The sequence below is a fragment of the Lethenteron reissneri genome, chromosome 42, assembly GCF_015708825.2.
Source record: "Lethenteron reissneri isolate LAM-NWPU_2019-01 chromosome 42, ASM1570882v1, whole genome shotgun sequence".
NCBI lineage: Eukaryota > Metazoa > Chordata > Hyperoartia > Petromyzontiformes > Petromyzontidae > Lethenteron > Lethenteron reissneri.
The window spans coordinates 7,438,173-7,461,972 of NC_083820.1; the positions used below are offsets into that span (position 1 = coordinate 7,438,173).

The 23,800-nt window shown below is 51.6% G+C and overlaps 1 protein-coding gene across 1 annotated transcript in view; it reads right to left on the reverse strand.

The window, feature by feature from the left end:
* LOC133353028 (transcription factor AP-2-epsilon-like) overlaps positions 1-23,800 on the reverse strand; it is a 75,370-nt gene that overhangs the window by 48,445 nt on the left and 3,125 nt on the right. Inside the window, exon 2 of the mRNA XM_061569101.1 lies at positions 21,393-22,178. Coding sequence (XP_061425085.1) covers positions 21,393-22,178 — 786 coding nt within the window. The remainder of the gene's footprint in view (positions 1-21,392; positions 22,179-23,800) is intronic.

Genomic DNA, 23,800 nt, shown 5'->3' on the forward strand with positions numbered 1-23,800 from the left:
AATCACGCGGAGCTAAGCAGGATCGCGCCTGGACAGGAGCTCGGTTGGTGCGACCACAGTCGCAAAAATAAATAAAAATTGCCATCGGGATTTGGGGAGGGGGGGTAGGGGGGTACGGGTGGGGCTGTGGGAGGTAATAGGGGGGGGGTTGGACTCCGCCGCGAGAAACTGGAGTAAAATCCACAATCCACTCTTGTACCGCACTTCTATGCTCCCACATCTTACTGTATTCGAAAAAAAGTTTGGCCGGCTGGCTGGACGGCTGGAGGGAGGGAGAGACGGACGGTCACGGCCAAATGTGGACGAGCGTGTTGCTCGTATTTATAATAACCGACTGGATATACTCTCCGGCTAAACCACCTCGTGGTGATCAGCGTAACCGGCGAAGTTCGCTTCACGTAAGCCACGCGACCGGCACGACGCAGGAGGAGGCACCTCGCTCATCCAGCAGTGGAGCGATCAGATGTGCAGTGGGGTGCGGAGGCGAGGGTGAATGTTCATGTTCATCACATAAGCTTTTTATTTATTTAAAATATCTCTCGCTCTGTATGTGAGCGTGCGCGAGTGTGAATTCGCGTGAGCGTGTGTTTGACGCGCCACGTGTACGCACACCGTTTTTTAAAGAGCAATTATCACTCCGAGTGGAGCGCAGCTTGTGGTCTAATGTAGGTGTTCGTGCTGTACCAAACACTCGAAGGCCCTCGTGGGTACGAGGAGGCCACTTAGCCACTCAGCCAACGACACTCAGCCGAGAAATCCAGCCGGGACCACTCGGTCAGATCACTCACTCAGCCAGCCAGACAGACACCCAGCCAGATGTATGAATGTACGTTGAGCATCTTTCGCACCGTACGTAGCAAACCGTGCCAATGAGACGTTCAATTCAGTCAGCCAGTTAGCCAACCACTCAGCCAGCAACGCAGACATAAACAGCAACTCGGGTCGCGTTGCCAAACTCTCAGCCAGCCAGCAAGTCAGCCATTCAGTCAGCCAATCGATCAGATGTCTAATCAGACAGACACTCAGTCACTCAGCCACTCCAGCCAGCCATCCATTCAGTCAGCCACTCCTTCAATGATGGTTGCCATTCTAGATTTGAAGCTTCATTCATTGGCTACCGCATTCAGATAAGCCCCTCCCCCTTCCTCCCCCCCCCCCCCTTAACTTGTATTTAAGAGCTTGTCTCTTGGAATTTTGCCTCACTTGATACAGTCAATTTGGCTGTGACGGTCCCACCTGATGACGGAGACTTGTGCTGCCTCCGAAACGTCGTGATTTATAATTGTATTTCTATTATTATTAATATTATTTTTATTATTTATTTTTACCTACGTGACTTTACCGAAAAAAACTAAGAGGATGGTTGCAATGTCAATGTGTTTGTACAGCGAATACTGCCTTGTACACACACACACGCAATTGCACCGTTCCAAACTAACCATTGGTATTATTATTATTATTGCTGCGCTGTCTGACCCTGCTGATGAGTCTCAGCGACTCGATACGGTTACCGGTTTTTACCGGTTACCGTTGTTGTACGTACAACCCTAGCGGTGTGTGTCTGTGTGTGTTCGCCGGGGGACCGCGCGTTGCGTGTGTACGTGCGTACGTTGAACTTCTTTCGCGCCGTACGTAGCCAACCGTGCTTAGCGGAGGTGAGTGGAAAGTACATGAAGTTCGCTCTACAGTTTGGCATTGTGCATTGCCTCATAGTCCAATAATTATTCAGAGTTTGATAGTAACATACGGTATGCAATTTGGTTTAACACGTAGGCTTTCGCGACCAGTATCATCCATAATAGAGGGTTTTTTTTATGTTAGATTAGCGTGAATACAATTTCACGTCCAACTAGGACATAACATCGTAGGAGTTACATCATTGCCAGCAAGTATCTGGCAGTTCACCACCATTGATTCGAACCATCCTGACTCTGCTGCTGCTGCCGCGGTGTGTCGAAACCCCTCCAGAGTTGTGCTTGTCTTGACTCAATGCTGCTGGACTTCTGCACTCCCAGTAGGAAGGCCGTAGCGGCTGATTCGTTATTGTAATATATATGTGTGTGCATTTATATCTTTATTTATTCCGTAGAGAGATGGACGTGTGAAGGAGATATCTTGTCTGCTCATGTATATATATTTTTTCTTTCCTATTCACGGAACAGTGCGTTTGAGTTGCGCGCAAAGTTTATTATTTTTTTGAAAAAAAGTACACGAACATGTGCCGAAGACGTGAAAGCAGATGTTGATAAAAAAAAAAGATATCTGTGCACATGGCAAACTTAGGATCGTTGTACCCTTGGCACAACCACCACGGGAAGGAGGAGGAGGGGGGGGGGGTAGAGGCAAGGATGCAATGCGTAGGGGGGTGGGGAGGTGAAAGGAACGGGAGAGCGAAGAGAAAAAGAGGAACGGATGAGGAATGAAGAGGGAAAGAGTGGAGAAGGGGATGGAGAATCGGGAGCCCAGTGGTCAGGAGAGATGAGGAGAGGGACGGAGGAAGAGGCTGCGTCAGGGTCTCGAGGAGCGGGCGTCTGTTTCCACAGGGGGCGGGGCGAGGGGAGGTGGGGGTGGTGGCAAAGAAGTCACGTGATTTACAGGAGGCTTGAGCTGCTTGAGACGCGAGAGGTCTAACGATGGGTGAAGGCCTCCCCAAAGCCATCGCCAGCGTTGAGCTGCGATAGTAATGATCTCTGTAAATGTTACAGGCAAATTAAGGCTATTAGCTGTGCAACGACTCATTGATTAATCAATCAATCATTTAAGCTGACGATAAATGCCGCGAATTTTGCGTGAAAATCCATGCGGTTCGATTTCGTGGACGCTGTGTTATGCGTTCACGTGAGCCCCCTCCAGCCACTAGAGGCCGCTAATTTGCAACATTGTTGAAAATGATCGGCTCCTCCCCAGTTCAATGTATCGGTAGGATTCTTTATTGTTAACGGCTCGACTGAATCTGCGCATGAACGCACGCATGCACACGTCACACAACAAAGGCAAGTGTGCCCCATATAGCCTTGCTATATGGTTGGGGCAAGTTCTTCTCGCAAGCCCGCGACGGGAGTGGTGTGGCCAGCTCAGTGCCCTGCCGTCCGTTCAGGTAATCGCCACTGATGTTAGCCGTGAGCAGGAATCGAACTCGGGTTGATGAAGTTCGTGGCGCAGTGGGCTAACGACTCCACCACCGCTCCCTATAAGCACAAATACGTGCGTGCCCCTACTACTACACACACACACTTGATATCATAATCAAAGATAAAGATCCCCCTAAAGCCTTAAACAGGCCTGTTGGGGCAAGTGCCGTTAACGAGCACTTATGAAGACCGGAATGGCACACGACAGGATGGGTGGCCAACACCACGCCCGGCCGCCTTTGTCTCCCCAGTGGCGATGTTTACACACCGCACCAGGTAGTCAGGAGCAGTTTAATTCTAATTAGCCTCCCTTATTGCTACTGAGCGGTAATCGAACTCGGGTCACCGGCTTTCTATCGCAGCACGCTAACCACTGCGCTACTGCTCCCCACGATGAACAAAGACAAAGATCCCCCGTGTAGCCTTGACATGCTGTTGGGGCAAGTGCTGTTAGCGAGCACCTATGAAGGCCGGCAAGGCACACAAGGGGGTGGGTGGCCAGCACCACGCCCGGCCGCCTTTGTCTCCCCAGTGACGATGTTTACACACCGCACCAAGTACTCATTTGAGGATGAGTCGTAACTGATGTTGGCCGTGAGCGGGAATCGAACTCGGGTGGCCAGGTTCGTAGCGCAGCTCGCTAAGTGCTACACTACCGCTCCCCACATACGAACACACACACACGCGCACATGCACACACGGACACACATCAATGTAGGGCATGTGCAAATGGATTATATATATATAATATGTATACGCCTACAATGCAATCTACAATACTCTGCTTGATATACAAGAACATATTGTACGCTATTTATATATACACGCACATACACTGGAAGTCATATATAAAATATATACTCACAAAAATAAACGCGATAATTTTATACGCAATTTACTTTAAATGACATCATAATAATAATTTCCAGAACGTTGTTAATCCACTACTGTGTGTGTGTGTGTGGGGGGGTGTTTGACCATACTTCACCACGCTGGCTAAAGCGAGTTTGGGTTAAGGAAGGCGGGCGAGGCGCCAAAAACCAGTTCTGATGTCACTTAACAGTGCGCAAACCACTGCGCCACCGCTCCCAACAGACATGAACCGGTTATTTTATTATCGTGTCTTTATTAACCGTCTCGTTTGTATTATTTCTCGACGGTTTTTTTCTTTCTTGCCCGCGCTGTTAGCGTTTAAAGAAAAACAAAGATAAATATTTCCCGTATAGTCTCCACAGGCTGTCGGGGCAAGTGCTGTAAGCGAGCAACTATTAAAGCCGGCACAGCACACACGAAGGGGTGGGTGGCCAACGCCACGCCCGGCCGCCTTTGTCTCCCTCGTGATGATGTTAACACATCGCACCCAGGTAGCCATTTGAGGCTGAGTCGACCTAGGGGAGGCCCAGGGCCGGTTCAAATAATCGTCACCGGTGTAGGCCGTGAGCGGCAATCGAACCCGGGTCGCCAGGTTCGTAGCGCAGCGTAGCGCTAATCGCTACACCACCGCTCCCCACACCGCGGGCACACACACGCACACACACACACGCGCACACACACGCGCACACACTCACACACACTCAAACACACGCACGCGCGCAGAGACCAATGCACGCACCCGAACGCTGTAATGAATTGGCACAGTTGTCGTAATGCCTGGGCTGCAAGCCACGCGCATTATGTTTAATGCCTCTTGGAGCCGTTAATGCAGGGGGGCGAGATGAGCGGCTAGGTGCCTTGGTCATTTGCGGTCGTTTCGCAGGAAAGGATGGCGGTGCAGAGAGGAGTCGAAGTGCCAGAGTGGGGGGGTGGGGGGTGGGGGGGGGGGTGGGGGGGGTGGGGGTGGGGGGTGCAACGGTGAGCGCGCTGCGCTACGAAACCCGGCGATCCTGAGTTCGATTTCCGCTCACTGCCAAATATAACAGCGGTGACGAGTATCTGAATCTTTTACTGCACCTTCCCCTCGGTCGATTCAGCCTCAAATGAGTGCGATGCGGATATATCGCGACTGGGGAGACAAAGGCGGCCGGGCGTGGTGCGTGGCGACCCACCCGTATCGCGTACCGTGCCGGCCTTGATTGGTGTTCTGGCAAGTGCTGCTAGCAAGTGCACTTGCCCCCACAGTCTGTTAACGATGTGCAGGAAAATTTGGTATTTGGCGCAGAGAGAATGGGCGATCTTAAGCTATTCCAGTGAGGGAGTCGTTCACTCATTGACTTATTCACTCACTCATCCAGTCACTCATCCATTCACTTTATCGCAGGTTCTCTTCTGAAGCCCTCTCGTGGCTAGCAGCAGACCTCGACTTTGGCACTTAGCTGCTGAATTGAACACATTGATGATCTAGGAAAGACTAGAATCGCAAGCTCACATGAACACACACACATATATTCAATCGTGCGCACACAGACACACACTAACTCACTCACAGATTCGCACACACGCTGCTACTGACTGACTTCCGCCCACACAGTCACTCAGGCAATCTCATGTTCGTACACACAAGACAAAGATACTCCGCATAGCCTTAACAAACTTTTGTGGCAAGTGCTTAGCGAACACCTGTGAAGGCTGACACGGCACACGAGGGGGTGGGTGACCAGCACCACGCCCGGCCGCCTTTGTCTCCCCAGTTGCGATGTTTAGCCACCGCACCGGGCACTCATTTAAGGCTGAATCGACCGAGAAGAAACCCATTACCTGTTCACATATTTGTCACTGGCGTTGGCCGTGGGTGGGAATCTAACTCTGGTTGCCGGGTTCGTTGTGAATGTTTCTAACCACTGCGTAAAGTGCAGAGTCTGTCCACTGGATGAACGACCACAATGCCCCGTCCATTACGTATGACGGCGAGTTAAGTTACGTAATGATCGATGTGAAGACGTCAGCCTTTCGCGACCAAAATTATCCAGAATAAAGTTTGTTTTTTTGGGTCAGATCGCTTAGATATGAATGTGTCGTGAAGCCCGCCACCACCCAGCCAGTAAGGTTTGTCGCGCAAACAAAACGCGCCAATTCGTCTCGGCTTCATCACCCACGGCGTGTTGGAGAGTAAACCCACCACAACATTTACAATTCTTCGAGTACCGTGACGTCTCGCTGGAGATCGCCCGATGAAGCTACTTTTTTTTATCCTCCCCCCCCACATGAGCAAGTTGAACAGCTGGATGCAACCGGGAGGAGTATCTGAAGCGACGTTCTTGAGTAAAACGTATCATGGAGAGAGCTCGAAGGAAAGCACGGCCATGTTCGCCGACGTCATTGGTAGTACGATGAACACCCTGGGTTGCTTTGTGACGTCTTTGTGACGTCATTGGTAGTACGATGAACACCTCGGTTGCTTTGTGACATCTTTGTGACGTCATTGGTAGTACGATGAACACCTCGGTTGCTTTGTGACGTCTTTGTGACGTCATTGGTAGTACGATGAACACCCTGGGTTGCTTTGTGACGTCTTTGTGACGTCATTGGTAGTACGATGAACACCCTGGGTTGCTTTGTGACGTCTTTATGACGTCATTGGTAGTATGATGAACACCTGGGTTGCTTTGTGACGTCTTTGTGACGTCATTGGTAGTACGATGAACACCTCGGTTGCTTTGTGACATCTTTGTGACGTCATTGGTAGTACGATGAACACCTAGGTTGCTTTGTGACGTCTTTGTGACGTCATTGGTAGTACGATTATTATTACCACGTTGCTTTGTGACGTCTTTGTGACGTCATTGGTAGTACGATGAACACCTCGGTTGCTTTGTGACGTCTTTGTGACGTAATTGTTAGTACGATGAACACCTGGGTTGCTTTGTGACGTCTTTGTGACGTCATTGGTAGTACGATGAACACATCGGTTACAGATGTACATCGTCAAGGGTCTCCTGTTGCTATCGAATGGATTGCCGGACTCAACGTATGGCGACAGGGGATGAGGTGCCTCCAGCCTCCTGTTGGACTGTGATCAATGGATTTGAATCATCGGAAGGTTCATGATTCAGTCTTCTAAGACGTCACAAAGCTAGCGAGGTGTTCATTGTACTACCGATGACGTCACAAAGACGTCACAAAGCTACCGAGGTGTTCATCGTACTACCAATGACGTCACAAAGACGTCACAAAGCAACCCAGGGTGTTCATCGTACTACCAATGACGTCACAAAGACGTCACAAAGCTACCGAGGTGTTCATCGAACTTCCAATGACGTCACAAATTGTCACAAAGCAACCCAGGTGTTCATCGTACTAACAATGACGTCACAAAGCCGTCACAAAGCAACTGAGATGTTAATCGTACTACCAATTACGTCACTGAGACGTCACAAGACGTCACAAAGCAACCGAGGTGTTCATCGTACTACCAAATGACGACACAAAGACGTTACAAAGCAACTTAGGTGTTAATCATACTATCAATGACGTCACAAAGCCGTCACAAGACGTCACAAAGCAACCGAGGTGATCATCGTCCTAACAATGACGTCACAAAGATGTCACAAAGCAACCCAGGGTCTTCATCGTACTACCAATAACGTCGCAAAGACGTCACAAATCAACCCAGGGTGTTCATATTACTACCAATGACGTCACAAAGCCGTCATAAGACGGCACAAAGCAACCGATGTGTTCATCGTACTACCAATGACGTCACAAAGACGTCACAAAGCAACCCAGGGTGTTCATCGTACTACCAATGACGTCACAAAGACGTCACAAAGCAACCGAGGTTGTCACAGTACTACCAATGCAAATGATCCAAGCCTCGAGTTTCCTGGCTCGCTGCTGGCTGGGCTCCTCAGCACGCCGCTGTTAGCGACTGCCGCTGTTAGCGACTGCCGCTGTTAGCGACTGCCGCTGTTAGCGACTGCCGCTGTTAGCGACTGCCGCTGTTAGCGACTGCCGCTGTTAGCGACTGCCGCTGTTAGCGACTGCCGCTGTTAGCGACTGCCGCGGTTAGCGACTGCCGCGGTTAGCGACTGCCGCTGTTAGCGACTGCCGCTGTTAGCGACTGCCGCTGTTAGCGACTGCCGCGGTTAGCGACTGCCGCTGTTAGCGACTGCCGCTGTTAGCGACTGCCGTTGTTAGCGACTGCCGCGGTTAGCGACTGCCGCTGTTAGCGACTGCCGCTGTTAGCGACTGCCGCTGTTAGCGACTGCCGCGGTTAGCGACTGCCGCGGTTAGCGACTGCCGCTGTTAGCGACTGCCGCTGTTAGCGGCTGCCGCTGTTAGCGACCGCCGCTGTTAGCGACCTGCCGCTGTTAGCGACCGCCGCTGTTAGCGACCGCCGCTGTTAGCGACCGCCGCTGTTAGCGACCGCCGCGGTTAGCGACCGCCGCTGTTAGCGACTGCCGCTGTTAGCGACTGCCACGGGCCGTTCGAAACTAGCTGGGTAACTGGCTGCACGGGATTTTTCGTGCTTCTAAGTACAACGTAGAATTGAACTGAAACGGCGGAATAGAAAGTTCATAGCAACAGAACCCTGGCCACACGGTTCATCTAAAATAGCTCTAACGTTTGAATCTATGCTCATATTCATGCACTTATTCCGCTAGCATGTTATTTATAGCCTAGAGAATACAATTTGTTTAAACTTCCCCGTATATAAATTATCTTGGCATGTTATTATTGGTACTCAAAAACACACAAGTAAATTTTAGCACCCCGAGTACAGGAGGATTGTGAGAAGACTCCGAACATAACAGCTGTCTCTTAATTATCATTGCAGCCGCAACGGGTCCTATACACACACACACATCTACAAATATAAATCAAGACATTGAAATCGATGAAATAGCTACACCGAGTGGCATTATACGAATCCGTGAAGAGTCGGGCGAGGAGATATGCTCCCACCGCAGGCATCGACAGTGACATTAAAGTACAGTAGACACAATGGAACATTCGAGAGGAAGAAATGCGAATCGAGGTTTTTGTTGTGTTAGATCTCGTAAATATATAACTGTGTCGTTAAACCCGCCACCACCCGACACAGCCAACTAGTAAGGTTCGTCACGTGAACAGAACGTGGCCGGTTCGTTCCGAGTACAGCCACATCGGTGTGTTGGAGAGTAAACCCACGACATTTACAACAAACCCGCCCACATTTACAATACTCAAATTGTAAATGCTGTGGGTTTACTCTACAACACACTACCGGCGTGCTGTACGAGTAACGAATTGGCCACGTTCTGTTAACGTGACAAGCCCTACTAAATTGTTTGTGTCGGGTGGTGAAGGGTTTAACGACACATTCATATCTACGAGAGAAAACCCCCCAAAAAACCCTTTACTGTGGAAAACATTGGTCGCGAAAGCCCTACTGCTTGGTTCAACTGGAGGAAATGCTCTTGGAGAGAGGTTATGGCTGGATGCACGACGTTTCAGGGTGAGGTTCATTAACGGGTCTCAGATCAGCTGACGACGCTCACACGGCTAATCCGTCGTCTGCGTGGCCACGTTGCAAGAACGAAGGGAGAGGACGCCTCCCTGCTGTTGGCCCTGAGCGCGAAACGAACTCGGCTAGGCCATGTGTTATTACACGAGACAAAGACAAAGATTCCCCGTATAGCCTTTAACGGAGTGTTTGGGGCGAGTGCTGTTAGCGAGGAGCGATTATGTGAAGGCCGGTACGGCACACGATGGGGATGGGTGGTTAGCACCCCGCCCAACCGCCTTTGTCTCCCTCGTGGCGACGTTAAGACACCGCACCAAGGTACGCATTTTTAAGGCTGAGTCGACCTGGGGGAGGCCTAGGGCCGATTTCGATATTCGTCACTGTTACATTTGTCTTGAGCTCGAATGGAACTCGGGTGGCCGGGTTACCTGACGCTTTTCACACACAGACACGTGCACAATGAACGGAGATCTCCCCTATAGCCGTTAACAAACTGTTGGGGCAAGTGCGATTAGCGAGCGCACACGAACAAGCACTAACAACACACACACAGGCATAACCCCGTAAACACACGCAACAACAAACGGCACACACACACATCTCTGTATACAATGTTGTTCGTGCCCCGCTGGTTGAAGGCCTCCCTAAGTTTCGGGCCGTCACGGCTCCCCGGATCCACTGGGGCCGTCCAGAGGGCCTCGTGGTTGAGCTCACGACTTTGAAGGCGACGATGATGATGATGCCGCTGATACTTTAGCAGTCGTACACAAGCCCAATGGACAAATAAATAAAATAAATCAACACACTGCTCAGCAACACTGTGTGCGTGGCCTTAGATATATATAATCGGTGACGTTTCGGGCAATGACCCTTCTTAATAGCACCGTGGAATTCGTGTGTTCGTCCGAACTAGATTTGTGTGTGTGGGGAGCGGTAGTGTAGCGGTTAGCGCGCTGCGCTACGAACCTAGCGACCCGGGATCGATTCCCGCTCACGGCCAACATCAGTGACGATTATCTGAACCGGCCCTAGGTTGACTCAGCCACAAATGAGTACCTGGTGCGATGTGCAAACGTAGCTACTTGGGGGAGACAAAGGCGACCGGGCGTGGCGCTGTCCACCCACCCCCCTCGTGTGCCGTGCCGGCCTTTTTCGGTGCTCGCTAACAGCAATTGTCCCCACAGTCTGTTAAGGCTATATGGGGGATATTTGTCTTTGTAACGTATTGCGCAGAGTACGTAGCCAAATCGTATTAATCAGAGGTACGGGGGAAGGACAACGAACTAAACGCAAAAAAAAATCGATTTCAGATTTTATTTATTTCAGCAGCAATTGCGGGATGAAGCTGTTCTGCTCTCCGTCGCTACTGCACGGAACAGATCTCAGCTTCAGATCTGCCCAGTTATTGATTTTATAGACGCCGATCTGACCTTGCAACGCGAAGGAACGTGTACGGACACTGAGGTTGGCGCAGCATGGAAACTTCGTCAGCTATATGCGCGTCCCTGATGGCGATAGCGCTGGTGGTGTTGGTAGTGATGATGATGGTCATCATTTGCGGTAGAAATAAGCTTTGAACGTAATAATCCAGGTGGGCAAAGTTGGGACACAAAAGATGAACAGAAGCAAACACTAATCACAGCTCCTCTCAACAACAGAGAATCCTCGTTTGGATGCAGGGATGCAACTGGATAACAGACACATAAATTCAAATCTTATATATTTAGCGCGGACCGGGATCTAAATCAATGAAATGCAGATATGAGCAACCATTGATTTGTGTAGCGTACTTCCAGTTGTATAGGACACCACGGTAGCAAGATGTCATCTCCCTCGCCTGGTATACAGGAGGTCGTGGGTTCGATCCCGACCCTGGTGCCTGCTGTATATTTTGGAGTTTTCGTGTTTCCTCTCCCCGTGGTCGCGTGGATTTTTCTTCGGCTCCTCCGGTTTTTTCCCTCCACATTTAGAAACGTGCGTTTGGAGTATTTGGCTGCTATACATTTCCACGTGATAAGCCACTTCGTTGTGCTATCACGTGTGGATGAAAAGGAGCTCAATTGCTCAGTGGGTCTTGCCTCGTAAAATAAAATGGGAAAAAAGTTCCGCTAAACGGAACTCAAAATGAGAAATGCTAACGTGAGAATGGTCAGCACCGCGGGACACTGACAACGTTTAATGCTTCGGAACGAAGACCCGAAGATCGTACGGGAGGGACATTGGGAGGCAGACAGAGGGGCACGTGGTTCAGAGAACAACAACAACAAAAACAGACCGCGCCTAATGATAGACGGCGTCTAAATTCTTCAACGCAATCTTCAACCGTCGTTCCATTAAACTTCCTCAGTGCTCCCGTTAGTTCTTTGCCGCTAATTAAATGATAATCATCATCGCGGGCGGGATTTACACGGCGCTTTTAAACTTGCGAGGCGAAATACAAAGACAATAATTCCTCCCCCGCCCCGCCGCCGCCGCCCGTATAGACAAATCTATGTTTGGGGCAAGTGCTGCTCGCGAGCCACCTATGACGGGGGTCACGTGACAGAGCACCACGTGTCAGCCGCCTCTTGTCTCTCCGGGTGCACGTGTTTACTCGCCGCACCAGGTAGTGTGCTCGCTTAGGGCCCAGTCGACCTAACTGCAGTACTGTATACAGTACTACAGTACTGCAGTATGTACACGTATTACACGAAGCTATCTCGTTCAAGCCTCACGGTGCATAACCGGTGCAGATATTCGCCGCACTGATGCGAGCCGTGAGTCGGAGCACGAACGCGGGTCGCCAGGTTCGTAGCGCAGTGCGCTCACCACTTCGCCACCACCACCACCACCGCAATATTAAGGCCATGCACATATATACAACAACAAAGACACGTGTCCCCCCCCCCGTATAGCCGTGACAGACTGTTGGGGCAAGTGCTGTTTGCAAGTAGCACCTATGAAGGCCGGCACGGCACACGAGGGGGTGGGTGGTCAGCACCACGCACATGTATGCACACACTCGCACACATGTCACGTTCACATGTACGAGATACGTAGATGTAGTGTACATGCTCATGTATGGACATAAACACAGGCACACACACTCGCTAAAACAAATCAGACCGATGACCTGATCATACTTCAGTCAATTCGGGGACAATTTTTTGTTACCTCTGTTTGACTGCCTGGACATTGCGAACGACTTTCCGTTTGTCACGTAGACCGGATGGATAATCTGACAGCATCGATTCACTAATACGTGGGAATTCATGCAAGACGCCTTAATGAAATTACGTCATGGGCAGGAGGCCTTGGTCCATCCAGCAGTGGAGTAAAGAAGAGAGCTGTGGACATTATACGCACATAAGACATGAACTAATCGTGTTACCTATACTATACACATATATGTATGTATAACAGTTAGCCGATAGAATATGTGTGTATATATGGGGAACGGTGGTGCAGCAGTTAGCACGCTGCCCTACGAATCCGGCGACCCGAGTTCGATTCGGGCTCACTGCCCTAACAAAAGTGACGATTATCTGAACCAGTCTGGGCCTCCCCTCGGTCGACTCAGCCTCAAATGAGTACCTGGTGCGGTGCGTAAACATCGTCACTAGAGAGACAAAGCCGGCCGGGCGTGGTGTTGGCCATCCAAACCCTCTGTGTACCGTGCCGACCTTTATAGGTGCTCGCTAACAGCACTTGCCCCAACAGTCTGTTGAGGCTATACGGGGGATCTTTGTCTTTGCATATATATCTCAACACATTCGTCAATTTAATAGTCGACGTTTCGGGCAACGGACCCTCCTTTATATGGCAGTGTCATTGATGAATGTGAGTTGGTTGTTAATTGTAATCGTGCCAACGCAGCAGCACCACAATAACGCGTACACACACATATATATACACCGTCATACATTATATTAAGTATACTATATGATCAGCATGCAATGGACATGTACATACTCTATGCATATGAAGCCACGCATGCTGACTGCAGTATATAGTAAGTGCATCAGCAGCATGCAATGGACATGTACATATTCTATTCATATGAAGCCACCCATGCTGACTGCAGTATATAGTAAGTGCTTTATACATAGAGTGTACAACACACATCGCATGCGTGTATTCTTTTGCTGTCCAGAGCACATCGAGAAAACGTGCAGGCGATCGGGTCTCGAGAGATAGAGCGATGTATGTGCGTTGAACTTCTTTCGCACCATACGCAACCAACCGTGCTGATCGGAGATGCAAATTCTAGGACGATGCTCCAGAAGGGCTAGAGAGCTGAAATTTGGCACGGGTGTAGCCAAGACTCGGCCGAGCACGAGACACATTTCCAAACTCGGAGATTTTGTTGCACATTGCTCCACGTCCCGCTGGGAGAGCTTCCGCGTGTCGTGCGTACACAGGACGCGAGCCCCATCAACAGTGCGCCGATATGAAGAGGGAATAGTCCCGCTACTTTTCGATTTAAATATGCTAAATTCCTCTTGATATGCACATTCTTTTTGTTAAGGCGCTCTTTTTCCACCTCCAACCCAGCTTATATATAAGCTCCTAGCTTGGCAGTGTCTCATTCTTCACCTGAAGACGGCTGCTTGCGTTGTAGCCGAAACGTCGTGAGAATTATTTTATTTTATTATGTTCTATTTTTTTATTTTATTACTTCCCTTCTACGTGACTTTACCGAAAGAACCAAGAAGATGAGTCCCGCTACTGTTTACAAGTACAACGTGTGTACATGTATAAAAGAGAAAAGTTCCCCATATAGCATCAACAGAGTGTCGGGGCAAGTGCTGTTAGAGGTCATCTATGAATGCCGGCACGGCACACGAGGGAGTGGGTGGACAGCGCCACGCCCGGCCGCCTTTGTCTCCCCAAAATGGCTACGTTTACACATCGCACCAGGTGCTCATTTGGGGCTGAGTCGATCTAGGGGAGGCCCAGGAGAGGTTCAGATAATCGTCATCGGTGTTGGTGGCCGTGAGCGGGAATCGAACTCGGGTATAGGGGCTCTAAGCGCAGCGCGTTCACCACTGCATCACATGCACACTCAGACCACGTTAACCGCGTATCATATACAGAGGCAAGTGAATGCTATATGATAACAAATATAATATGATAGACGGGCACATGTAGGAGTATTGGCTATAAACAGTATATGTGTGCGTATATATATTCCGACATCAAATCGGATCTGTTAGTATATTTAGCATACAGGCGAACAGACACAAATGCGCGTACACAATATGTACGTTGAACTTTTTTCGCACCGCACAGAGCCAACCGTGCCAATCGGAGGTGCACACACACACACACAGATAGAGATACAGATCCCCCGTATAGCCTACAGAGGCCGGAGGGGTAAGTGAGCGATTGTGGTGTGGTCAGTGCGTCCTCTACAACGTCACCCACACACACTCACAAATGCACACCCGCGAACACAAGACAAAGACCCCCCCATGTAGCCTTCACGTCGTGTTAGCGAGCACCTATCAAGGCCACCACGGCACACACGCACACACACACAAAGACAACGATTCCCCGTATATCCTCAACAGACTGTTAGGGCAAGTGCTGTTAGCGAGCACCTATGAAGGTCAACACGGCACACACACACAGACACACAAAGACAACGATCCCCCGTATATCCTCAACAGACTGTTAGGGCAAGTGCTGTTAGCGAGCACATATGAAGGTCAACACGGCACAAAGACAAAGATCCCCCATGCAGCCTTTAACAGACTGTTAAGGCAAGTGCTGTGAGCGAGCACTTATATGAACGCCAACACGGCACACGCAGGCACACAAAGACAAAGATCCCCCGTATATTCTCAACAGACTATGTGCGGCAAGTGCTGTTAGCGTGCACCTATATGAATGCCAACAAGGCGCGCGCACACACACGCGCACGCGCGTACGTAATGCGGCGTGAAGGCAAACAGCGCGACACATCGAGCCGAGAGAGAGAGAGACACACAAATTTCAGGCTCCCAGATATCGCCGGGAGAAAGAAAGCGAGAGGAGAGAGAGGGGAGAGGCGATGTTGCCTGGCCCAGGCGGGAGGGGTGGGTGATGGTGGTTGGTTGGGACCACGTGCTCGGCCATTCGGGATGCACGGCGCGAGTAGACCACGAAGACCAATAAACCGGCGTCTGAGCCGAAACTCAACGCGGATTCAAGAACAGATGTCGGCGAGACCGCGGTTCTTCAGACTAAACAAGATCGAGAACAGGCGGGGAGCGGGGGGGGCTCGGAAACCAATATAACAAGGCGAGACGGGGTTTTTGTTCTTTTGCGAAATTCCGCAAAAAAATACAATAAACCTCCCCCCCAGCACCCTTCAATATTTCAAGGCACCGTGATGGTCGTGGTGGTGAATACGAGACGGTGGTGGGTGGGTGGGGGGGTTCCCTTAATAAATATCGGCCACGAAGCGGCAATCCCTTAAAGAGCCACCGCACGCGGCTACGCAGCCGCAGCTTGCCGAGCGGCTGATCTCGAACAACATCAATAATAATCAACAGACTATTGTTTGTATTTGCTGATAGCGTATGCATAACAACAACAACCACAGGAACAACAGCATACATTTTAACAGACGCGTAGAGAGTGAGTGACGGGCTGATGACCCCCCCTCAACCAGTATATATACGGAGTGGTATCTCTTGTAATCTCTCATTCACTTGATACAGCTGTCGTGCTGTGACGGTTCCACCTGAAGACGGAAGCTTGTGTTGCCTCCGAAACGTCGTGATTTTTATTTAATTTTTATTTTTTATTTTACTTTTATTAATTTTAATTTTTTACCTACGTGACTTTACCGGAAAAAACCTAAGAATATGAATCCTTGCAGTCACGAAAGCTTCAAATCTAGAAGTGACGAAAGAGGTTCGACATGGCACGCGCAGAGAGACCGAGAGACGGACAGAGGTTCGCGTGGAGATGAGAGAGAACGCACGCAGGGCGCAGGGTTTCTCATCTCACGTTCCAACAGCAGAGGAAAGCAAATTGGCCTAAGTAGCTCAAGGGGGCGACAGCTGGAGCAACAGTGATGTATGCATGCAGCGTCCCAGCCAATGGATCGGTAACACAGCAGCAGCAGCAACAATGTCAACGCATGCGCTTAGTAAATGTAACAACGCACACGGTTAAAACGCAAACGCACGAGCAACGTGAAATTATACAGCGTGAACATAAACAACAACAACAACAACCAACATCCCAAGACGCAACAGCAACAGCAAATATAAAAAAACACTTAGCAATTATAATTAGCATAATATGCAAATCAATATATCTATCAATACGCACCGCCAACCATCACAACACCAGCTGCTACGCTCTACGTTTAGGGTCTGAATGCAACAACTATGAATGCAACAACAGTTTCCATTGACGATCGTGGCAGCAGCAACAACCAAGGCAACAACAGCCGTATCACGTGCAGGGCCGAAGAGCTCTGTAGCGAATCGGGGGTCCTAAGGGGGTCGCGCTAAGCGAGACCTGCCAGTTGCGTTGCATCTACGGATGCGACAGTATATATAGACTGTCTACAGATGCACAACTCGAAGCGAGTTCTCGTTGTGCGAACAGCGACCGCGAGGCCACGGTCGCATCAACAGTCGCGGTGAGAGCTGAAGCGACACGACTAACTGAAAACACAATAACACGAGTAAACTGTGAGTTCGCCAGCATTTAATATATCGTCGCATTTACATTTTGACGAGTGCCTTAGCTTCGCTCAAGGCGCTCTATAACATAGCTTACAAAGCGGTAACGAAACTAGAGGAGAGTGATTTGGATGGCATTGGGCAGTGCTAAGTGGCCGAAGAACGCGTGACCGTCACAGAGGGCACGCGTTGAGGGATGGGCCACGCAAGGACCTCTACAGGGGAGGGACGGGACGGAGTGGAGGGGCGAGAGGGGAGGAATGGAGCAGAGGTGGAGCTCTTCCCGACCCGTGCGCGAATCGCCTCCGATTCAGCACGAATGACCAACATACGTACAGACGCCGTGTTTGTTTGATTGGCAGTCACCTCCGTCCAAATGAGGTTCACCATATTTGCGGACTTTGCAGCAGCGGCAGCAGCAGCAGCGCATTTGGCGACTGACTGTGCTCTGCTGAAGAGTCGCAATTGGAACAAAACCCACCCGCGGTGTTTATCCCCCCATCACTGTTTCCGATGTCAGTCGGTCACATTGGCTCCGATTAATTTTGACGGTGGGCTGAGAAGACGAGAGGAAGACCAAGACTGTTGATGGGTTATTTTTATATTACGATTGCATAACACACAGACGTATGCGTGATTCGTACACGTGTCTCAGTGGGTTTCTTTTTAACATGTAATTTTAACCGTACATTAATATTGCAGAGGTACAGCCGTTCTGCACGCTTAAAATGTATATTACATTCGTTGTTTATCGTGAATTATCTGGACATGTTGTTTATACGGAATTGTACAGCATTATCTGTGTACAGATGTAGGGTCATTGCCCGAAACGTCCCTTATTGCATATCTCTCTGCTGTAGATGTAATTGGCTGGTTCAGTAGATACCGTTGACACATATATATATATGTGTATTATTGCGTGTGTGTGCGTATACGCAAAAAAAAAAACCCACGTTGTAAATTGTAATTGTGATGATTATTGATGTCCCGATGTCAATCCACGGCTGGATAAAAGCCTTCAATCCCCACGCCGTCTTAAGGGGGAGGGGCGCAGTGGTTTAACTTGACCATACTTCACCACGCTGGTGAGTCTGTGGGTTGGCGAAGGGACAACGCCCGCTGCACATCACGACGTTAGGCCCTGGCTGGAAATCGACAGTCGGGTGTCCGCTCGCTAACCACTGCGCCACCGCTCGCTCTCCGTGTTCATGCACGACCACGTTGAGATGCTGATGTCGCATTATATGATTACGTTCGCTGTGCCTTTCCATACATCACGAACCGTTGGTGAACAACTATCTGGACAATCGTGCAATGTAAGTCGCGGGCCCGTGCGTGTGTGTGTATGTGTACACACGCGTGTGTACGCGTATACACACGCGTATGTACACGCGTGTGTGTGTGTGAATATGTATATGTGTGGGGAGCGGTTGTGTAGGAATTCGCGCGCTGCGCTACGAACCCGGCGACCCGGGTTCGATTCCCGCTCACGGCCAACACCAGCGACGATTATATAAACCGGTCCTGGGCCTCCCCCTAGATTGACTCAGCCTCAATTGAGTGCCTGGTGCGATGTGTAAACATCGTCACTCGGGAGACAAAGGCGGCCGGGCGTGGTGTTGCCCACCCACCCCCTCGTGTGCCGTGCCGTCCTTCATAGGTGCTATTCGCTTAAAGCGCTTGCTCCAAAAAGTACGTTCAGGTCTACAGGATACAACACACGTGCAACCTGCACGAGCGTTTGCGTCATACTCCACGCGAGGAACATCGCTTGGTCCACTGATTGTTGCGGATCGTATGTTCGTAACAAATCACGAGGTATATGCAGTGATGCCATGTTAAAACATAAATCTTATCAGTCTGTAGTCTCCAACTGGCATTACCCACCGTCTCTCTCTTTCTATGGCCTCTCTATGTGCTATGAAGAAGGGACCATTGCCCGAAACGTCGTCTACTATTATTATCACACATGTTGTTCCCTTTAAGGCCACGCACACACACAGTGTTGCTGAGAAGCGTGTTGGCCTAGCTGTCTATTCCTAAGCGTTGATTAGCACGAGACTTTGCGCGAGCGACGAGTTTCATCTTTGAGGCTCATCCTGCGTGCCGTGCCGTGTGAAACCTCTCAGGCGCCTCTCTGCAATTCATTTATTGGAGGGGGGGGCAGGGGCTGTGGCCCAGTTTGGAAAATTGTGGCATTTAGAATGTGTCCACGTTACAAGCGCAGCCTGGGCTATGCTTGTACCACATTTCAACTCTCTGGCCTCTCTGCAACGCCATTAGAGTTGACATGGCCCAGCGGCACGATCGTTTCCACGAATTAGGTAGAACGATACCGTGGAGTGCGCGCGTGTGTGTGGGGGGGGGAGCGGTGGCGCAGCGGTTAGCGCGCTGCGCTACGAACCTGGCCGACCTGAGTTCGATTCCCGCTCACGGACAACACCAGTGACGATTATCTGAACGCGTCCTGGGCCTCCGCCTAGATTGACTCGGCTTCAAATGAGTACCTGGTGCGGTGTGTAAACATCGCCACTGAGGAAGACAAAGGCGGGCGGGCGTGGTGCTGCCTACTCACCCCCTCGTGTGCCGTGCCGGCCTTCATAGGTGCTACTCGCTCACAGCACTTGCCCCAGCAGTCTGTTAAGGCTCTTTGTCCTAATGTAGATATATATACTGCAGGCGCGTGAAATTTGAATTAATTTCACGCTCCTTAAGGAATTGCATTTGCCCCAAAATATCAATGTGACAGGTCCCTCTGTAAAATTAGTCTTGAGACTCAGTGAGTCATATGACATCATCACGACTATCAGCTAACAACAACCAGCATCAACATAACCCTCGAGATGTGTACATATATACATACAAATACGATACAAACGAAAGACTCTTTGGTCTATCGACTGCTAGATGAATCGCAGATGTGTGACCGTAGATATCCCTAGGTCGACTTCGGTTTGGTGTGTAAGACATCAAGACTTGGGAGACAAAGGCGGTCGGGCGCGCGCGTGGTGCTGACCAGACCGCAACCACTCACCGTGCTTAATAGGTACGAATGTATGTATGGCGTAGGGATCTTTGTTAGCGTGAGTGGTGTGTAAACATCGCTGTTAAGGCCATAGGAAAGGGTCTTTGTCTTTGTGTGTGTGCGTGTGTGTATGCACGAAGCGAGTAAGTTGGTATATTAGTGAGTGTGTGAGTGGGGCTGTTTGTGTCTGCGTGCGAACGAGTGAATGAGCGGTCGACTGAGAGAGTGTGAGCGAGTGAGTGGAGATAAGTGATTAAGTTCGTGCCGAGTGAGTGAGTGCGTGAACGAGTGTGTATATATGTGAGTGTGTGACTAAGTGTGCGTGTGTTGAGGGGAGCGGTGGTGGAGCGGTTAGCGCGCTGCGCTACGAACCAACAACGGTGACGATTATCTGAACCGGTCCTGGGCCTCCCCTAGGTCGACTCAGCCTCAAATGAGTACCCGGTGCGATTCATAAACATCGCCACTAGGGAGACAAAGGCGACCGGGCGTGGTTTTGGCCACCCACCCAATCGTGTGCCGTACCGGCTTTTATAGGTGCTCGCAAACAGCACTTGCCCCTACACCCTGTTAAGGCTATACGGGGGATCTTTGTCTTCATGTTGTGTGAGTGAGTAACGCGGTTCTCTCACTCACTCACCATCTCTCTCACTCGCCGGCTCACTCACTCGCTCACTGACAAAGACCCCCGATAAAACCTCCATAGCAGACTGTTTGGGGCAAGTGTTGTTTGGGGCAAGTGTTGTTTGGGGCAAGTGTTGTTTAGCGAGCAGCACCTACGCCTTGAGCAGCTTCGTCTCCCCGGTTGCTGATCTTTACGAGGTACTCATTAAAGGCCGAGTCGCTCTAGGAGAGGCCCAGCTGTTGAGTCACTGATGTTGATGGTGAGCGGGTATCAAACTCGGTTCGCCCGGGTTCGTATCGCAGTGCGCTAACCACCACCACCACCGTCACAGCACTACCGCTTCGCACAACATCCCACTCACTGACTTATTCACCCACCCACTCACCTACTCACTCACATACTCATCCACTCACTCACCCACTCAACCACACTCTCACTCTTTCACCCACCCACCCACTCACTCACATACTCATCCACTGACTCACCCACTCACTCACATATTCATCCACTGACTCACCCACTCAACCACTCTTTCACCCACCCACCCACCCACCCTCTCACCCACCTGCATGTCGTCCATGTGCTGATGAACGAGTCCCGCGAGCGTGAGTCCGTCCGCGAGCGACGCGTCGAGCCCCCCCCCGGGCGGCCCCCCACCGGAGCCGTGCAGGAGAATGTCCGGGCGCCGCGGGGTGCCGTAGTCTCTCCTCGACTCCAGTCCGCCGCCCGACAGCTGCGTGACCAAGGCTCGGGTCGACGCCGCGGAGTGAGCGGGCAATATCGCGTGCTGCGCGCCCGCTCCGCCGCTCACCGCCCCGTGGTGGTGGTGGTGGTGCGATGGGCCCGTGTGGCCGTGTCCGTGGCCTCCTCCTCCTCCTCCACCACCGCCACCACCGCCGCCGCCACCACCTCCATGAGCGTGGCCGTGCGCATTGGCCGCCTCTGGTGTGGCCTGTCTCTGAGCCGCGCTCGATTGCTGCTGCTGCTGCCACGCCGCCTGTTGGCTCTGGTGCGCGTGGTGGTGGTGGTTGTTGTGGTGGTGGTGGTGATGGTGGTGCAAGGCGTTGTGCTGGTGCAGGGGATTTAACGCTCCGAACGGGTCGTGGGGGGTGGCGCCGTAGGGGTCCTGGGACTGCGCGTAGGCGAGCGGCTGGTACGGTGGGGGGAAGTACGGCGGCTGGAAGTCGGCGGCCGCGGCGGCGGCGGCAGCAGCGGCCGCGGCTGCCGCTGCCGCCGCCGCCGAGTGAGAGTGGGAGAGCGGTGGGGCCCCGCTCGAGTAGGGCCCACCGGCCTGACCCAGCTGAGCGGCCAGGCGGCCGGCTCCGTGGGACCCCACCATGTCGGCTCGCTCCTGCCCACGGCGGAGTGGAGAAGGATCGGGAGGATAAAGAGAGCGGGGAGAGAGAGAGAGGGGAGGGGGGGCAGAGAGGCAAAGGCGGTCGTGAGCGATTTGAGAGAGGTCCGATGAAGGTTTCGCGACGCAAGCCTCGCGCGTTGGCCAATTAGACGCGGCGCGTCGCTCGTGCCGACGCCGCGACTCTCATCCATCGGCGCGTGAGAGTCGCGCGGGGAGTGCGTAGCGGGGCACGGGGGGGGGGAGTCTCTCGGGCAGATGCCGGAGTCTCGGGAGGCGCGCGAGCGGGGTGGGGAGCACGCGCGGACACCCGGGCGCAGACACCGAGGAACGGACGCCGCGGACAGACGGGCAGACGGACACGCACGGGCGGCGGTCGAACGGCGAAGAATCGCGATTCGGAACTTGAAAGTTGAACGCGCGGACGGACGGACGCGCGGACCGATGGAGAGGCGATGTTCTCCTTAGCGGACAGGTCACGCGAGTAACGAGGCCGGACGTGACTCAGACGCGGGCGGAGAGGCGGACGAGACAATGCGTCGAGACGAACTCGGTGCGTAAAGGGCAGCGACGTGGCCCCAGTTTGTGGAGAGGGACACACGGAGACACGAGCATTGCCTTCACAGACGGCTGCTGCTGCCTTTGTATCCCCGTTGTTGATGTTTACACATCGCACGAGGTTGCCCGTTTGAGGCTGAGTCGACCTAGGGGGAGGCCCGGGACCGGTTCAGAAAATCGTCACCGGGTGTTGTTCCTGAGCGGGAATCGAACTCGGGTTCGCCGGGTTCGGAGCGCAGCGCGCTAGCAGCTACACCACCGCCCCCCCCCACCCCCCAATTCAGATACACACATACACACACACACGCAGATGCAGACACAAAGACACGCGGATACAAATGACAAAAAGATGCACCTACACACATACACACACACATATAGATACAGAAAAACGCAGATACACAGACAAACACAGAAGACCTATACAGATACAGAGACGCGTATATGCACAAAGACAAACAAAGGCACATACATATACACAATCATAATCTTTAGACTGGAGGAATCCGATGAGCTATGAAGCTTTTTTTTTACTTATGTCAAAAAAAGATATCCCCCATATAGCCTTAATGGACTGTTGGGGCAAGTTCTGCCAGCGAGCACATATGAAGGCCGGTACGGCACACGAGGGGGTGGGTGGCCAGCACCACGCCCGGCCGCCTTTGTCTCCCGTGTAGCGATGTTTTACACACCGCACCAGGTACTCTCTGGTGTTGGCCGTGAGCGAGCAATCGAACTCGGCTCGCCAGGTTCGTAGCGCAGCGCGCACACACACACACGAACACACACACACACACACGAACACACACACACGAACACACACACACGAACACACACACACGAACACAGGGACACACACACACACGAACACACACACACACACGAATACACACGAACACACACACGCGAACACATAGACACACACACACATACACACGAACACACACACACGAACACATAGACACACACACACGAACACAGACACACGAACACACACACACGGACACACACGAACACACACGAACACACGAACACAGACACACGAACGCACACACGAACAC